General features: G+C 40.6%; 1 protein-coding gene across 1 annotated transcript; it reads right to left on the bottom strand.

Moving 5' to 3' along the window:
- Positions 1-8,877: 8,877 nt before the first annotated feature.
- LOC146622746 (zinc finger BED domain-containing protein 5) lies at positions 8,878-10,926 on the bottom strand. The gene is made up of 2 exons (XM_085364907.1): positions 10,680-10,926; positions 8,878-10,283 (listed from the first exon to the last, which is right to left on the bottom strand). Exons 1-2 carry the CDS (start codon positions 10,924-10,926, stop codon positions 8,878-8,880), a joined length of 1,653 nt encoding a protein of 550 aa, XP_085221033.1.
- Between the last annotated feature and the right edge of the window lie 8,902 nt (positions 10,927-19,828).

The raw sequence follows: 19,828 nt of genomic DNA, 5'->3' as shown, positions 1-19,828 counted from the left end.
GGACACTTATTGACCAATTTCTTAATAATTAACCTTCCTGTTTAAATAAATGTGACTTTCTTTAGTGCGCAAAACCAGGCAGGCAAGATTATTACCTCTACTTTGTCTTTAATTTTATTAGGAAACGCTTTTGATGTCCATGTGTACTTAAAAAATAAAATTATGAATTATTTAATACTTAGTAGCAAGTACGATTACCTCAGGTAACTAGAAGTCCGTGATCTTTTCTCTTGGTAAATGAAAAGCCTGAATATATCCTCTTACTTATCTAAAACAAGTAAATTAAAGTTAATGTGCCTCCTGCTCGGCTAGTAGTATTGTGCATCTAACTATTACTTTCCTCTTTTTTCATGTTTTGAATCACCTAATCTCCTTCCCAACATCCTTTCAAACAAACAAATAAATAAACTTACACAAAAGATAAATTGTGCGGTTTTTCTTGCAAAAGGTGATTGCCAATTGTAATATTTCCACACAGTTAAAATTATCTTCTAAAGAGCAATGAATGTTGTGGCGAGATTAATGAAATAAGGCTATGTCAGTTAAATAAAAAAATAAAAAATCTAAATACAGTAGATAAGATAAGTGTCTCTATTGAGCATTGGAGCAGTTAAGCATTGGTGGGTCAAAAGCATCTAAGAGAGATGATGACAAAATATTCTGTGACAAGAACAGGAGCTGAATGTGAGTAATAAATCAATTCGGCTTCTCGTCGGGAGCAGAGCCAAGTGAGCAGTCCTGTGATGGGCACCTGGGGATGTGATGTCATCACTCAATATCCAAGTCTGATGATGAACAGGGAGTTTTTCTCAGTGCCTCCTCTTTCGATTATCAAACAGCCTTACCTCGTCTTTTCTGTGACGCAGGATCGATACAAAAACAGCGTGCACATTTTGCAGTGGCACCACTCTCATTCAAATCATTATGCCACATGAAGAGTTTGGACTTAATTTCTGAATAAGCACCACGATACCCCTCAGTCTCTGCCACGGTGGAGTTTTTTTCACGTACCCCCTATACGTATAAGGGATGCATCATTGTGTGGCAGTACACATAATGACTTGTGCTTTTCTTCAGCACTTCTTTTACTGCACAGAAGGTCTGATGGAAAATCTCAGAGCAGGCGAAGAGAGCAAAATCAATAATCTATTCTATTTAATGGGCTGGAGTGTCACAGTAACAAGATGGGAGTGGATGAGGCGAATTGTCCATTGCCAAATCTTAACAGAAGGTTGCACACAGAGACGCCCCCCTTTCCCTTCTCATCTTTCTGCCCCTGTCTTCTTCCTGTCATGTGCACAGTTAAACATATGTACACCCTCTCACTTCATTCACACACACACAGACCTACACATATGCACACATACATACACGCACACTTTCATTTCCATGTAATGATGCTATGCAAAGTTAAAATCTTCCAGTTTTTGAATCTTTCTTATATCCCCACTAATTTAAAAATAGTTTAAAAGGACACACAGCTTCTGTTTGCCTCCTTCATACCACTGTGTTTAAATAGCTAACGACTAGCTGTTCTACTTTGCATTGACTTGCACTGCCAAACTCATGCATACCAAATGATTTGAAAGACTTTTGACTTTGATGCCTGTTTTCTCCATGCTGTGCTCTCCTCTATCCATCGATGTTTCAGTATCGACTTTTAAATTAATCTCTCTGATTAAGCTATACAGGAAAGTGACGGTTTCATTCCTTGTACTACAAACATAAGATTTAGCTGTAGTGTTTTCTCTGTCGCCCTAACTTGGCAGTCAGTATTGGCAGCGGAATGATTTCATATTTGGCTGATGGAAATTGGAAGTCATCCTCTGAAACAATGGTACTGTCGACTGCTTTTTCTAAATACAGTCTGCTACAGACCATCTAGAACCTGTTAGCATACTACTGCTTCACACCTTGACCTTATAACTATTTCTGTCTTGTAACATGTGAAAGAAATTGGGTATTAATGTATTTAAGGGTAATGTTGGGGACTTCATTCAAAAAAAATAACCTGTTAAACATTACTTGTTACTTTTCTTAAAACCAAAGCATTATTTTAGGTATCCCAGTACAATTTAAGATTTATACTGGTGTATTTTCTTTATCTCTGTCTCACGTTCTCTTTCTCCTGCCTTTTCTTCTTCTATTTTATCCACCATTCCTCTTTCCTTCCTCATCTCTACCCCAATCTCTTTTTTTCTCTTCTGTCCCATCTTCTGAATCCAAGTAAAGGCTATAAAACAAGAATATGAATTTATTTATTACAGATCGTGTCACAGCTAGTTATAAGCTAATGTTATACCAGATAACAATAGGCTTGAGTGTCCTAGAAATCATCCTTTCCTTCTGATAAACAGTTTGAATGCATTTGCATATCATATGGGGATTTGAGTCTGAAAACATTTCAGTAACACCAGCTAACAGCAGCTAACACAGACAAAAACAGTCCCTACATAGAGAAAAGTTCAAGATGTGTTCAGTAACTCAACTCAAACTCACTGCCACCGGATAGAAGTGAGCTTCACTCACTCATCGGATATGAAACTCCTTTCACAAAACTTAATAGCCTCCTCCACAGTAAATAGATGTAGATGCCTGGCATATTGACAGCTCAGATAACGAATAACACCAGCCAGACTGACTCGGGGGTAAAAATGTAAAATATTGCAAACGTTTAACTGACACATTTCCGATTGTTATTCCTGATTTGTTGTTATGTGTTGATATTACTCAAACACTTTAAAATATAGTGTTTACATTTGCAGCCATTATACAGAAATGCGAAGCGATTAATTACCGACTGGAGGATGTAATTTGCTTATACTACTCATTACATTACTTTTACATTCCTCTGTAACATGATCATTGTCACATAAAATCAAAAATATAACTCCTAGGCTATAGTTCCAGATGCCATCACAAGCCTCCAAAGCCATCACTGAAGTGATTCGACTGTAGAAAACTTTACAGAGGATGTAATCCCACAAGCTGAAGTGCTCATCATTGTTTTTATTATTTGGTAATTTCCTTTCTTATATTAAAAAGAAATATCCATGTCGTCACTACTCAGAAGTTGGAGACACCATTTTTTCCTCTATGTGTGACTTGAAATCAGCTGATTGTAGCGCAAGTGAGAAGGAAGAAAAATATGTTGTGTCTTTTGTTTGCTTTTTTGTTCATGCCTTATATTACTGGGTTACTGACAGATGTAACTGTAATGTGATGACAGTAGCATGTTACTTTAAAACTGTTTATCAGTTTAATTTACAGTTTACTGCCAACTGCTGACTTATTAGAAACAGTACTACAAGGTTGTATATCGGCGTAATAACCAAGAATAAATCTGTAACTAACAAGCTAATTTGTGAGTTGGTAGTAAGCACCGACCCAAATCGCTCAGAATAATAATTTATTGACTTGGTAGTATTTAATTGAAGACTTGATTCTAAAGAATAACATAAATCATAAATCTAATAACTTCATATTTCAAAAGCCAAGAACATTTTAACGGATACTAAATAGAATTTATTGACAATGTTCATATTGGTCAAAATGACAACTCAAGCAGGAAGAAATGTAATGTAGGAAGTTGCCAGATTTTGAATATACACTGATCTCATTGTATACATTTCATCAGGACCAAAATTAATCAGTATGCAATTTTTCCTTTTAGGATTTGTACCTCAATCTACTGCCAAAGTAATCATGTGATTAACCTACCACCCAGAGGTTAAAGTGGGCTGTCAAGTTAGTTTTCTATGTGCTGCAGAGTTGCTTCCAGTTGACAGCGTGGCGATAGAGTAACAACAAAATAACACCCGCAACACATACATATATGTTTTTGTATATATATACTTTTCAAACAGCTGAACAAATATCAAATGAAAACTCTTCTGCTAGCTAAAGGTAATGCTGCTGTAAAAAATTGTAATGTGTGACAGAGATGGAGCAAATCACAAGATATAAGAAAGAGGCTAGGAGACACACGAGAGAGATTATTTTTAAAGGCAAGGACTGTTGAGCAAGTGACATTTGATAAACTGGAAATCTAAAGGTTACTTGTAATGCCCTTGTTCATTTTAGAGTTTTTAATTGGTTAAGGATATGTTCCTGAAATTTGGGGGGTTTTTTAGATAGTGAAACATCTTCAAAAATAAACATACAAATTGGCATATACAATAATTATAAAATGTATGTGTTATTCAGAGGTTGCGTGAAAATACTAGTAGAGTTTAGTATAGACTGTGGTGTTCACAGATCAAGGTTAAATTAGTTTCAATTATGATGATTAGAGTCAGATTAGAGTCACTAACTGAATTTAGCCTTTTTATAGTAGCTGTTTCTTGCCTAGAAGTGGGAGATCCACCATGATAGTTTTAGGATTCTAGGTGTTTGTCTCTGTCCCTGTGTCTAGTTTCCGTGTCTGGGTCTCGGTCTCTTAGTGTGTTGTGTTTCCTGTTTTATTTTGACAGTCCCTCTTGTTGTGTATGTTCTTTTGTTACTGTCTCTCATCAGTTTGATTCCTTTCACCTGTGTTGCCCAGGTGTGTCCTCTCTGCCCTGATTTCCTCCTGTGTATTTATTGTCTGAGTATCTCTTTGGTCTTTGTCACGTTGTTGTCATACTTTCTCCATGTGTGTGCTCTGTTCATTTAGTTTGGTTAGTTTGAGCTTTTACTATTTGGTCTATGTTTGGTGTTTTTGTGTTTTGTTCCCTGGGCCCTGTTTCAGGAAGCCGGTTTAGAAAACTCAGAGTGAAAAACGATACGCAGGGTTGAGTAACCCCGAACTGTCCAACTCGGAATATTCGGTTTCAGAAAGGCTGATAACAAGTAGTTCAGTCAACGCGGAGTTGCTTTAACCCCAAGTGAAGCGCGCGGACGAGGATACATAAAGCCCTGATCAGTGGAGCACAGATTAAGCGAGTCACCATGGAGACGGAGGGAAAGAAGGCGCGGTCAATGTATTTTACAGCGCTTGAGGCCGAAATTCTGATGGCAGCATATGCCGATAACATGCAAATTCCGCGGAAAAAAGTAACACAGCCACAGCTGCAAAAGAAAGTGAGCATGCATGGCAAAACATAGCCGACAGAGTCAATGCGTGAGTGTTAATTTAAACATTGATCTAGGGATTTCCACCCATTTAACACGTTATTTTATCATATGTTATTTTATTTGTTATTTTATACATTTTATTTTGTGACGTGATGTGAGCGCAGGTGCAACCCAACAGGCCCCAAACGTTCCTGGCAGCAAGTAAAAATGAAATATAAAAATATAGTCCAAACAGGTAAGGTGTAATTGTATTATGAGCCATAGTGCTTGGTCTGTTTGTCCGATGTAAATCAATTGCAGTTAGAGGCTACATTAATTTTCTTTCTGTAAGCACTTATTGAAATTATCTGAGCACATTACAAGTACATATTTGCTTACTCTGTATGCTCAAATGTGACCCGTTATAGCCAACAGAAAAAAAGTGGAGGCCCGAAAAACAGGTGGGGGTCCTCCACCACCACCACTCACAGAGGCTGAGCAGTTGGCCCTCAGCCAAAACAGTGGGCGCCCTGTGGCCGAAGGCATCTCTGCGGGGACATCCTCTGAGTCAATAACCCCGCAAGACACAAGTCCCTACATAGGGGGTAAATTCAAAATAATACATGATGTGCATACATCCTTTCTTCACAGTCACCTTTGCAGTGCTACTCATTCATTTGATAAACTCTTTACCATAATGGTTTATTTTGTAGTGAAGTTATTTTCCTACTGATTTTGCCTTCCCTCAGTCTTGGTTGTCTTTGAGAGCATAATGACAATGAAGTGTAAGGTGATTGGTATGTTTGTTAATTGCCATTTGGTCCCTTGTAAGTTATAAGTGACCTGTATAAACCTCATATTCTATCAGTTGATGGTGATGGTGTACTGCATCTGGTGCAGCCTCCTGTTGAGCCAGACCAACATGCAGTTGTGAGTAATACTCCACAGATTATATGAGTTTACAGTAGAACAGCAATGTTGTTTATTTCTTTACTACAGGAAAATAATGAAGAAACATTGACAGCTGTTACAGAGGAGGAAGCAACAGAGACACTTTATGAGGTTTACATCTTTTAATACTTTGTGTACAGGAAACACAGGTGACCAATAAAGCCAGTTGAACAAAAAATCTGTTTATTCTTCTTTCAACATGTTGAGGTGATGGGTCAAAAGAAATGATTGTGACATATGGTGTCTCTGACTGCTCTTCCATCTTGTATGTCCGTGGGAGGGTCAGGATGTTCATGGTTTGGATCACTGCTGTTTGGTTCAGAAGGACAGTGTTCTCCTCTAATTGTGGCAATGTTGTGAAGAATCACACATGCCACAATAATGTCACATGCCCTTTCTGGGGTGACCCTGAGTCTTTGCAGGCACTGGAACCGGGCCTTAAGCATTCCGATAGTCATTTCAACTCTGGCTCTTGTCCTGCAATTAGCCAGATTATATCGCTGCTGTGGGCCCGGTTCAGGGTCAGGGTAAGGGGTAAGCAAATAGGGTAAACATGGATACCCCCTATCACCAAGCAAGTAGCCAGTGAACTCTCCTAAGACAGAAGGATACACTTCAGTTCAAATGTCCCTGAAGCAATTGGTCTTTATATATTTTAAAGTATTTTCAACTCACCATGTCCAAATTTTGTGCTCAGTGTACATTCACGGAATATTTGTGAGTCATGGACAGAGCCTGGCCACTTGGCTTCCACATTTGTGATAATGTTGGCAGCATCACATATGATCTTCACAGTGCAGAGAACACAAATTAGCATCCATTACTATGATGAAATAATTTGTTAGTTTGAAATGCTACAGGGAACTATGTACCTGTACATTAATGCTGTGGAAAGACTTCCTGTTCACATAGTCTCCTTCATTTACTGAAGGAGCAATGATTGGAATGTGAGTGCCATCTGTACAGCCAATCACGCCTGGGAACCCTGAAAATAAATGTAAAATTTAAGTAGTAGTTCAAGTATCACCACATCATAAATTAAGTTTTGGTCATCCTGATACCTGCAATTTTGTGGCATCCCTCTTTGATGAATCTTGTGGGTCTATGACCGGGGAACACCACAAACGTGTACAGGAGACGTTTCAGTGCAACTGTAACATTCCTGACTGCCCGACAGACGGTAGCCTTGGAAACGTGCTCAGCTTCACCAATATTATACAGAAAGCTCCCGTTTGCAAAAAACCGAAGTGCAATACAAATAATATGTACAGAACTGAGAGCATGTCCGCGATGTGTCACATGCGTAATATATGGCCTGAGGATGTTATCCAAATAAATTATAGATTGTGCTGAGAAACGGTAACGTTCGCACAGACAATCATCAGGAAATGATAAAATGTCCAAACGCGCTCTGATCATTCTCTCCCGGCAGAGAGCTCTGCGGAGAATTTGGGCTTCATGATCTACTGGCTCTTCAAGGAAGGGACACGCCATGTCTGACACTTCCTACTGTCAGGTTTCCGACAAAGGGGCGGAGACAGTCAGGGTTAGTTGTAGTAAACCTGCTAGGGGGCAGGTTAGCTTCACGGCGTATGTCGTCATAGTGACTCACTCAGGCTTCATCTGAACTTGCTTTGTGAAACCGAAAACCCAGAGTTTTCGTTAACTCAGGGTATACTTACTCAGTTTTTCCACTAAACCGGCTTCCTGAAACAGGGCCCTGAGCTCCAGACACAAAGCTGTTCTGAGTGTCTGCAGTTTAGGTCCACACTGTTCCAGCCACACACTGACACGTCACAATAAGATCTTCTTATAACATGCTGAATGCAGTTCCATAAATAGCAAGGCAGCATAACACCCCAGTCAATCACAGCCCGTACACAGAGAAAAACTTTATTGTGACTTATTTCCAAGGAATTCTTCTCCCCTCATGGCATCACTATATCTGATCTTAGGGTTCCCCCACATGCAAAATCCCCTTTAACCCCTGCTGCTACCTACCTGTTACTATTAACTTACTCTGGTTTGGCCAGTCTCTGTCACAACTTGGCTTTTCTAAAGCCTGAAATCAAGAGAGTGCAGGAGGGATTCTAACTTGCTCTTATACTGTACAACTTATTATTGGAAAGCACTTTGGTCAACTTTGTTGTTTTTAAAAGTGCTATATAAATAAAGTTGGATTGGATTGGATTGGAACTTGTTGGAAAGCTTTTATAAATTTTCTGTTTTTAATATTACAGGTTTGAATCCAGAACTTCAAAATATGAGCTTCCAATATAATACTCATTGTTTATGGTATTGTGCACTCAAACACAAAATGTTCACTGAACTCATTAAAAAAAACCTTTAGAGAGCCTTAATTATATTGAATGTAGAATCACCAAGACAGCAAACCTTTAAGAAATCCTCATATTCAGGCCGCAATCAGATTATTATTCACATCGGTATGTGCCAGTGAGAATACTGGGTTCCCCAGACATTACATGTAGAAGGAAAGAGACGTGGAAGACGTGTGCAAAGAACTGTAAGACGATGATTATCCAGAGAGTTTGGAGCGATGGAAGAAGAAACATACTTCTAGATCAGTGCTTCCCAAACTTTTTCCAGCCACGTACCCCTTGAGACATGTCACCCTCAGCCGCATACCCCCTACTACGAACGACTCTTAATTAGTGTCTATAAATACATTGCAATATCGCATGCATAAAGATAAATACTGCACAGTCGATTATTTCTCACCACCAAATGAATTTATCAATATTTTTTAGTAATGACAGAGTTTTAATAACAAACTTTACTACTTAATACTAGCAGTGTATCAAAGGATTTATTAGAATTCACTTTTTTGTCGAGAGCATAAAGGCCATGAACTTTCATTAAACAGAACTTTATTTAATGTGATGGATGTGCTTGAGCAGAGGCACACAGCTCTTCAATGTTTGGCTCAATTTGGGAAAGGCTGAGTCTTAAATCGTTTTCCACACAAAGTCTTGCTCTGTATTTTGTTTTCATGTTTGTTAAAGCAGAAAATCCCTTTTCGCATAAGTATGTGGTGGCGAAAGGCATCAGAGTCTTGACAGCGCGCTTAGCCAGCGCGGGCTGTTCAGTGCGCAGCCCTATCCAGAAATCCGCCAGGTTCTTTTGAGCGTGTTCAACTTTTAGAGATCCATCTGTGGCGATTTCAATTAGGCTCTCCTGGTCAGACGGTGATAACGAAGTAGGCACGGCGGTGAACGGGTGACGTATCCAATCATTTGAGCCGTCCGTCTCTGGGAAGTATCGGCGTAACTGCACCGCCAGCTCCTCAAGGTGCACGTTACATTCGCGCTTTACACTTTTAGATAGTGTGAGATCATTAGAGCACAGAAAATCATGCAGCACAGGAAAGACTTCAGTGTTGTTTGTATCCAAGCAGTTCTTCCAAAGGTTTAACTTCTTTATCATGGCCTCAACTTTATCTTGAACATTGAATATAGTTGCAGAAACGCCTTGTAATCCGAGATTGAGCTCGTTCAGACGAGAAAATATATCACACAGATAAGCCAGGCAGGTAAGGTACTCTTCATCATGCAAATGTTCAGACAGCTCAAAGGGATGGTTACTGAAGAAAACTTTAAGTTCATCCCTCAACTCAAAGAAACGGGTCAGCACTTTCCCTCTAGATAGCCAGCGAATCTCTGTGTGGAGTAATAATGTCTCATGCTCGCTGCCCATCTCATTGCACAACGCAGCAAATAAGCGGGAGTTCAGCGGCCTGGCTTTCACAAAGTTAACCATTTTTACACTCGTGTCCAAAACATGTTTCAAACGGACAGGTATTCCCTTTGCAGCAAGAGCCTCTCGGTGGATGCTGCAGTGTACCCAGGAGGCATCTGGCGCGACTGCTTGCACACGCGAAACCACACCTCCGTGTCTCCCAGTCATGGCCCGTGCGCCATCAGTACAGATGCCAACACATCTGTCCCACACGAGTCCATGTGTGTTCATGAATGTGTCCAGCTTTTGAAAAATATCTGCGGCAGTTGTCCTTTGTTCCAGCGGTTTACAGAACAGCATGTCCTCCTTGATGGTTCCTTCATGAATGTAGCGCACATATACGAGAAGATGCGCCAGGCCAGCCACATCCGTGGACTCATCTAGCTGTATTGCATAACATTCACTGTGGCGTATGCGCAGAAGTAGCTGCTGTAAAACATTTTCTGACATTGCATTGATGCGCCGTAAGACAGTATTGTTTGATGATGGAATGGACTGTATCGTCTTTTTTGCCTTTTCCCCCAACATTGTCCCTACCATATCTAAAGCAGCAGGGAGAATGAGGTCCTCCACAATAGTGTGGGGTTTGTTGTTTTTAGCCACTCTGTAACTGACCATGTAAGATGCTTGTAGTCTGTTTTTATTCATAAGATCTGGCACCTGAATGCAGGTTTTACTTGTTGAAAGTGATTTTAGCTGTCGCTCAAAATATTCCCTTGGTTTATTTTTCAAATGGGGATGATTTGTCTCTAAATGTCTGCGCAAAAGTGAAGGTTTCATTGAGTTCTGAGACAATACTTTTGCACAAATAACACACTGTGGCCGGGGAAATCCACCAATATTTATACACGTAAACCCCAGCGAAATATAATTGTCATCATATTTGCGCTTCTTTGATGAGGTTGTGTTACAGTCCGTGCTCTCATGCTTTCTCCCACTTTGACGCTCCGCATCAGACACTTCATCACTTTCCACATGGCTGGCTCCAGCTATGCTAGCCACTTGGCTAGTAACCACAGATACATCCCTGCTAGCACTGCTAGCATCCAAATCTGACGAACACATTGTTGTTGAACAATCACCTGTGCGGTCACTGGAAAATGCATCTTCAGATATGAGCTTATTGGTTGTTGTGGCCGGTGTCTCTGTGGTAGGGCCTTTTTTTCTTGTTAACCACTTGTCCATTTTCGCGCTGCACTGAATGCTTGGAGGCAACTTCAACTGTTAGGTGTCAGTCATTTGGGCAAATCACGCCCATGTATTTTGTCAGAGCTATTTTTTTGCTGAACACCAGAGGGTGGTATATAGTCATGTATTTGACAGGCAAAAAAAACTGCATTAGCGCAAATTTCGGCTTTTAAAACTTTTGATCCCCACTCCAACCCCAACCCACGCGTACCCCCTACAGCCACTTGCGTACCCCCGAGGGTACGCGTACGGTAGTTTGGGAACTACTGTTCTAGATGATGGACGGTGTTGTGTTTACAAGGTTCTATAATAAGGGAAGAAAATTAGTACATGCTGTTACCCTGTCAGACCAGGGGTGTCGCTAATGAGGCTGGGTAAGAGAAAGAGGAGAAGAAGAAAGTAGAGAGCGAGAACAAGATGGAGCTCCGCTGTAAAGCCTAAAATAAAGTGTTGAACCCAGACGTCGCCTCCGCTGCCTGATTACACACCCAACAAATTGGCGACGAAGATGAGCGCTTCAGTGCCGAGCCCACCGCCCTTTTTGCAACATGCGGGTGAGCCGCCAATACCGTTTATGACGTGGCGCAAATTCTTTGAGAACTACATGCTAGTGATAAATGCTACGGGAGATGCATGGCCGGAGGCGAGACGACGAGCCGTCTTATTACATTGCTTGGGACCAGAGGGACAACGACTGTTCTACACACTGCCGAATCAAGGTACAACGTTTGCTGAAGCCATGACTGCGCTTGAAAACCACTTTGTCCCTAAAGTGAATGTAGTGGCATGCAGGCACACATTCAGACAGCGAGTTCAGCGGGCTGATGAAATGGTGACCCAGTATGTTGCCGCCCTCAGAGCATTAGCTGTGCCATGTGGTTTTGGAATAATGGAGGGTGAAATGATTCGGGATCAACTTGTTGCTAATGCTAATCTCAGTGTTGTTAAAGAAAAATTGCTGCTGGAGGAGGACCTTACATTGGACAAGGCAGTTACTATTGCATGTCAGGTGGAGGCTGCGGTCAAGAATGCTACACTCCTCTCTGCTGCGCCCACGGCCCAGACTGCGGCAGTACAAGCTGTGGAGGTGAAGGACGCACGTCTTCGGGGAAAAAGAGGAGCGCGACCGGCTCAAGCTCGGGGACCTACATCTAAAGAATGGCACAAAAAGGCAAGTGATAAAGAGCAACAGCGTCATTGTTTCAGATGTGGATCCGAGAAACACCTGGCTAATGATAAAAACTGTCCAGCAGCAACAGTAAAATGTGATAAATGCAACAAAAAAGGGCACTTCGCCAGAGTTTGTAAATCAGCTGTAGCAGTGGTCAGGGAAGTAGTTGTTCCTGAGTTTACAGTTTTATGTGTCAATGATCACAAACTGATGACTGCAGCATGTGATAAGATTACATGCAAAATGAACATTGAAACACCACAGGGAAACTCTCAGGTTCTGGAGTTAATTGTGGATACAGGAGCTTCAGTATCTATCCTCCCAGAAGCCATCTACAAAGAACATTTTGCACCCTGCGCTTTGACTGAACCGAAAGTTAAGCTTGTCACTTATGCAAAAGGTGACTTGCCTGTCATTGGCTGCCTACAGGCTTCAGTGAGGGTTGCAAACAATGACAGAAAAGTGCCAGGATCATTCTTCATAGTTAAAGATGGATCACCGTTGCTGGGGTTGGACTTAATTAAAGCACTTAACATTGATATCATTGCTGGAAAAGTCATCAACAAAGGAGAGGATCCTGCAAGAGGAGCACCAGCCAGTAAACAAACATGCATGGTGAATAACATTGATTCCTCTTCTTCCCATCATCTCGGAGCTGTTAAAGGGTTTATCCACAAAGTTCGAGTGAACAAGACAGTACAGCCGGTTCGCCAAAAACTGCGGCGTCTACCACTCAGCATACGTGAGGAGGTGTCAGCTGAATTGAAACGTCTACTCCAAGCAGGCATCATCGAACCAGTGGATGCAGCTGAATGGGTGAGTCCTCTGGTGGTTGGAAGAAAAAGTAAGGGAGACTTAAGACTTTGTGTGGATCTGCGTGAACCTAACAAGAGTGTGATCATGGACTGTTACCCTCTTCCTCACATGGAGGACCAGACAGGAGTACAGAACTACTTGGATGACATAATAGTGTATGGACATTCCAGAGAAGAGCATGATGAACGGTTACAGGCTGTCCTCCAACGCCTGAAGGATGTCGGTCTGCAGATCAACTTCAACAAAAGTTCATTTGGACAGACATCTATTCCGTTCTTGGGACACGTCATTTCCAAGGATGGCCTGAGCCCCAGCCCAGACCACCTGACTGCCATTGCCAAAGCCCCTGCACCACAGGACATGGCTGCTCTTCGTTCCTTCTTAGGCTTGACTTCGTGGTTCAGCAAATTCCTAGCAAACTATGCAACTGTGGTTGAACCACTCCGTGAGTTACTTCGGACAAGCCAGACGGCTGAACTTCAATGGACTGATACAGCAAATGAAAGCTTCAACAAACTGAAGGAAATGCTACTAAAAAGCCCAGCACTGGCAATCTTCAACCCAAATCTGCCAACGTTCATCACCACTGATGCGTCAGATTATGGTCTTGGAGCTGTTCTGACCCAGATCAACTCAAACAATGAGGAACGTGCTGTTGCTTTTGGTTCCCGCACCCTGTCCCCAGCCGAGAGGAAATATTCAACAATTGAAAAAGAAGCCCTCGCCTGCGTATGGGCCGTTGAAAGATGGAGGACGTACATATGGGGACGGAGATTTACTCTGAGAACTGATCACCAGGCCCTCACCACCCTGTTAAGTACTAAGGGGATGAACAGAGCTGGCATGAGGATAACACGTTGGTCAGCCAGACTGATGTGTTTCCAGTATGACTTAGAGTACCGTCCAGGAAGCCAAAATGTTATAGCTGACTGTATGTCCCGTGTTCCCCTGCATACCACAAACACAAGTGAAGACTCTGAACAGGACTTAATTACAGAGATTGCTGAAATTTCTCCTCAGCTAACAGCGCTTCCACTGGCTGACTTCAAAGCAGAATGTGAAGACTGTCCTGAATTAACAAAACTAAGACAGATCGTTCTTTCGGGCTGGCCGAAAGTAAGAAAATCCTTACCAGATGATGTCAAACCCTACTTCCTGGTCCGACATGAACTGGCAGCAGAGTCACCGCTGATATTTAGAGGAACACGGCTGATTGTTCCTAAATCTCTGCGAGGAAAAGTAGTGCACCTAGGCCATGAAGGACATCAAGGCATGGTCCGAACCAAACAACGCCTGAGAGATCTATATTGGTGGCCAAACATGGATGAACTGGTCCACGAAATATTGTCCACATGCACAACCTGCCAATCGTGTGACAAGACTGCAGCTGTTTCACCTGCACCGTTACAACCCATCAAATTCCCAGAGGGTCCGTTTCAACATGTTGCTGTCGACATTGTTGGTCCGTTTGAACAAGGAACCTATGACTGCAGGTTTGCCATCACACTAGTTGACTATTTCAGTAAGTGGCCTGAAGTCGCATTCACACCAAACGCCTCAACTGCGACAGTGATTGCATTCCTGACTTCCATTTTCGCCCGTGAAGGAAACCCTTATGAAATTACAACTGATAATGGTCCGCAGTTCACCTCAGCTGCCTTTGCTGAGTTTCTCGCTGAAAGGGGCATAAAACACATCAGGACAAGCGTCTATCATCCTCAAGCAAATGGATGTGTGGAGCGCTTTAATAGAGTACTGAAGGACTCCATACAGACAGCACAAGCTACTCAGCGACCATGGAAAACTGTGGTTACAGAACTGCTTCAAAGTTATCGAGCGACTCCCCACGCGACAACCGGTGAGTCCCCTTTCCAGCTCCTCAGAGGAAGAGCCATGCGGACTAAACTCAACATTCTGCCACCACCAAAGGATGCTGGACAATATGACCACATCAGATCCAAAGTGACATTGACACAGAAAAGAAGTGCACTTTATACAGACAGAAAGAGAGGTGCTGAACCTACTAAAGTGACTGTGGGTGCGTCAGTGAGAGTACGAAAGCCATTCCATGTGGGAAAAGGAGAGCCACAATACACCAAGCCGCTGGAGGTACAGCAGCAGACGGGTGAGAGTTCTTTCATCCTCAGCGATGGGAGAAGATGGAATGCAGCACGTCTCTCACTTGTCCCAGAGAACTCAAAACACACACAAAGAGCTGATACAGAGACAGAAAACATCAGCTCAGCACAGACTGCTACACGTCCCACACTGCAGAGGGACAGACAACCACCAAGATGGACAAAAGACTTTGTTATGAAATAGTTCAGAGGTAAAAAGAAAGGAGAAATATGCAGATGTGAGAAATGACTGTGAAGGGAAAGTGCATTTGAGTTTCATTAGTTATCTTTAATTCCAGCTGTGACTTCTGATAAGCTGAGAAGAGGGCACATGGTTGTTACTGTTGATTCAGGGTTGATCCGGGGCACGTTTACTTTGCCATTACAGTTCTTTTATCAGGATATATATATAATACTATTCTGAAGTTACTAATTCCCTCAAAAGTAAAAGGCTGTCGAATGTTTCATGTTGTGCTACAAGGGAAAGAGTATTATTTGAGAAAAGGGGGAGATGTTGTGTTTACAAGGTTCTATAATAAGGGAAGAAAATTAGTACATGCTGTTACCCTGTCAGACCAGGGGTGTCGCTAATGAGGCTGGGTAAGAGAAAGAGGAGAAGAAGAAAGTAGAGAGCGAGAACAAGATGGAGCTCCGCTGTAAAGCCTAAAATAAAGTGTTGAACCCAGACGTCGCCTCCGCTGCCTGATTACACACCCAACAGACGGAGAAGGGCGAAAGCTGAAATAAACAGGATTCAAGTGTTTTTAGATGTTTTGATAGGTATAGAAGGCAGTTGTGGCATCTTACCTATCAGCTTGTCCAACAAAAAGCCCAATGTGCTTAACATGTAGCTTGCTCTTTATGCATAAACTGTTTCAGTGCTGTGGCTCAAATAGTTTATGTAGAAGTACAATCTGCCCTAAAAGTGTTCACCATGTATTTTAGACATGTTAGATTAGATTTTTGAAAATATTTATTTGACTTCTCAAAGGATATTTTACTAATCTTTCACCTTAACAATCAACTAGTCAGCATTTGGGCTTTACTATTTAACTAAAGATCATTTGGGTCTTTAAAACAGTGTCTGTCACTAGTTGATAAATTTGCTTTTGCAGCTTTTGCAGTAAAACTTTCAGCATTATTGGTTCAATCCAGTGGGCGAATGGTACATCAAGAAGCTCGTTACTTGGAAGTCTTAAAAATAGTGAAAAAACAAGTTTATGTTCAAGTAGGAAGCTAAAATGTTGAACTTTTGCAAACTAATGATAACTCTGTAGCCAGTTAGTACTGGAGACTGGTCTGTTATCAAGACTGTGGAATAAACCTTGAAACTGTATGCATCACATAAACACATGGCCATTAAGTTTAAGTTTCATTCAGTGAAATTTTTCATATTAATTAACAGATAATTAAATGTGTAACAGGATTGCTCAGACTGCAATATTTTTAAATATCACAATTTTGATAATCCCCCCTAAACATTTCCAACCCTTTAAATACCAGTAACGTGCAATATGAGATAAGCTATGGTATATTTAACTTTGACATGATCTATCAAGTTTTATTAGACAGTATTTTTTATCTTCACTTTAGTTGGAATGTAAAATTAATGTCTTTAGATGTATAGTGATGCAATAAGCCCACAACCTTGAAATCATTAAGTCCAAAGTTCAGCTACATTACAGAAGCTTGTGCTTTGATCCAAGGTGTCACTCCATCCAAGATCTATGGGTTTAGTATGAAATACTCCCCTCCTGTTGACTTTAAAAGGTGGTGAAGGTTGTAAAGGATGGCAGTTTCCTCAGGCAGAAAATGAGTGGAAGTATGTATTAAACATCCATAAAGACCCAAAATCCTATTCCAGAGTAACTCGCTTTTCTATTGTGCTAAAAACAGCCTGGTTTTGGGCAGAATTTTGATACATCAGGATTAGTTAGTGCAAATATGTTGGCAGCTGTTGCCTTTCCCATGTGTTGAGACATATTCTTAAGTAATAAGGTAATCCAGATATTACCCTACTATAGTTTAAGACAAATATGTACCTTGTTATACCAGAGCTATTGGATACATATAGTATTAAAGGACATAACAATTCAGTCAATTGACTTAAATCAAAACACTACCACATTCTTAACCAGATCTCCATTACACCTGCCCTCTCTTCCGGTCAAAGCATCGGTTAGTTTGAAACATCACTCACTTAACACTTCTCGACCTCTAAAAATGCTCTGATGTTTCTGTGGTAGCGATGAAGTTGAAAGGAATCTGCTTCTGTATGAGGAGTGAAATGTTGTCCTGTAATACAAAACATCATTATTTTGCAGCCTATGTACCCATATAGCCAGTTTATAATGACCAGTGAACCCAGCGTGTGTTAATGTGGGTGTGAATGGTTGTTTTTCCCTGTGTGTTAGCCTAGCGATGGATTGGCTACCAAATCAGTACACAGATACACACAAGAGTTTCTACTCTGCCGTCCATTACTGTAGGCAGTAAATAGTACAGCTTGATTGGCAGCTTCTGTTTATTTGTACGTTTGTTGCTTGCTGTCTTGAGGTCTCTGGGCTCTCGCCCATGGAGCGTTCAGGATGAGGAGGTAGAGCAGCTCCAAGCTCCAATATGGCTGAGTGCCATACTTTTTAACTTCTGACAGTGAAACAGAGTTAAACAAGTTGTTAAACCAACACTCATGCATATACAAGAGGACAGCCCACATAATGCTTGGGTAGTCTCTAATAATGAATATTATTTTAAGAGAAAGTTTTAGAAGTAAGTATTGTGGTGCCTGAGGAAAATGCGAATATTGATATTGGTGATATAAAATGACATTTTGGACTCTAGCGCCATGAGATGAAACTTTTTGGCTCACCTCTTGCTTTTGCCTTGCATGTAAGAGAAATCATATTCTGTTTTTTATCCTGAAATGTCCGAAATCTAGCTGCATCCAAAAGACACTAGACACTAGATTTAACCATCAAGCACCTAAACTTAAACATTTCCTCTTTATCTTAAACTAAAAGAACACTGAGTCGTAGTATAAACATTTAATCCATTACTCTATTGACATTCCAATCTATTGTGACTTACATTGTTGGCTCTTTTCCAGCTAGTCACTTGTTATTAACTGAAAATTAGTCCGAAGCACAGTCAGTAATAGGATATCAGTGTTAGTATTGCAACATGTCCTATTTAACTCTTGAAGGGAAAAGTGAATGACATGAGTGACTTGAAGCCAAGCTATCAGGCTGTCAGAGGGCAGAGGACAGAGCAGCTGCAGACACCTCCAGCTGCCTGGAAGCTCAGAGCAGCCAAAGGCAGAGGACACAAATGCTCTGCACATTACAGAGGAAATCAGCACATTTCATCAGAAAGAAGTCAGCAGCTGAATGGCCTATGATAAAAGCTGTTATTGAGTCATCAGTGATTTTTTTTTTTTTTTTCAAAAAATGGTGGCAATAGTGAAAACTGATTGCGTGCATTCATCATTTACATCTCATTTCCTGTTCTTTATTCCGAACAAAAAGTCAGATTTCTAAGGTTTTGATGGCAAGAAGAAGTAATTTGTAAATGATTTATATGCTAAATGTAGTCATCTAAATCACAAAAAGGGCTCCAGGAGAGAGCACACTGTTTTTTCATTGACTCAGATTTTGTCATTGTTTTTCTTATAACATATGTGCTGTTGTTTTTCTGGTTTAGTATAATATGTAATGTTCTCGCATTTATGTATTCGCACTCTTCTAGCATTACTTACTAACTACTAGTACTAACCATCACTGCGCCTACATCCAATCCATGGCCAATTTAGCCATTTTATGTATTAATTTAATGATCTGGATGAGAGAGTGAATACTTGTTACAATAGTCAGGATTTTGCTACACGTGGATGTCACTTTACCTAAACCTAATTACAAACAAAATATTTAACATCCTCACAGAAAGATAAACACTCAAAACATCATGCTGCTAATTTGGACCAATTCTGGGTTGTAAAAGATATATAAATAATATATAAATATCATCCTCAAAGAATGCAGCTTCAAAAGCCAGTACATCTTTCAGTCACAAGAAAGAGACTGATTGAAACAGTCCTTTGTGTGTTGGTAGAAAGAAATTCTTCTGAGAAAAACTGAAAGGAGTGAACCATAAAAGCACATTCACAACCATCACTTCCTTATCTAACGCCTTCTGTTCATCTTCACTCAAAGCTAACTTGGGTGCAATGAGGGATTTCCTTACACAAGTAAGACACTTTATTTAATTTTTATTGTCAGAATATTTTAGTTGGGAACCTTTAATTAAATACAGTTTCACAATCTCAGTTTTCATCTCAGATGTATATATTATATCAGATATATATTATTTATATCAGAAATCTAACAAAATGTTAAAAAGAAAAAGAAAAAAATCAGATGCAAATGAATAGTAAATGAGCATGTTAGGGAGTGCCCACGTTTAGTTATCCGTAATGTTTTTAGGGTTATTCAACACTTCACATTCTAAATGCAGATTTAATTCTGTTACGAGGTCTAAGTGCAGTAGTTTTGATTTTAGTTGATTCAAGCCTCAGGAATAGGTGTAGTCACCTCAGTCTTTTATCTTTTATTAATTTATGGTGTTGCAATTCAAAATCATTTTATTATAACTTGTTAGTTTTTTAAATTGGGAGCACACTTGAAGGGAAGGGCCAAAGAATTACCCCCTAAGCTACAAGAATTCAACTTTTGCCTTAAACCAGATAATGATAGATAGTATATATTTTTCATGATACTCTTAAAAAACCCCCACAGCATAT

This window comes from Diplotaxodon limnothrissa, linkage group LG11 (genome assembly GCF_057381915.1).
Source record: "Diplotaxodon limnothrissa isolate DT_005_m linkage group LG11, D_limnothrissa_male_GT1.1, whole genome shotgun sequence".
Classification (NCBI taxonomy): Eukaryota; Metazoa; Chordata; class Actinopteri; order Cichliformes; family Cichlidae; genus Diplotaxodon; species Diplotaxodon limnothrissa.
This window is presented reverse-complemented; position numbering and strand designations above follow the sequence as displayed.

Coding starts and splice junctions, on each gene's coding strand:
- LOC146622746 (XM_085364907.1), bottom strand. CDS start 10,926: ATGGACAAGTGGTTAACAAGAAAAAAAGGCCCTACCACAGAGACACCG. Junction 10,284..10,679: donor GTCTGATGCGGAGCGTCAAA/GTGGGAGAAAGC, acceptor CTGCTGCTTTAG/ATATGGTAGGGACAATGTTG.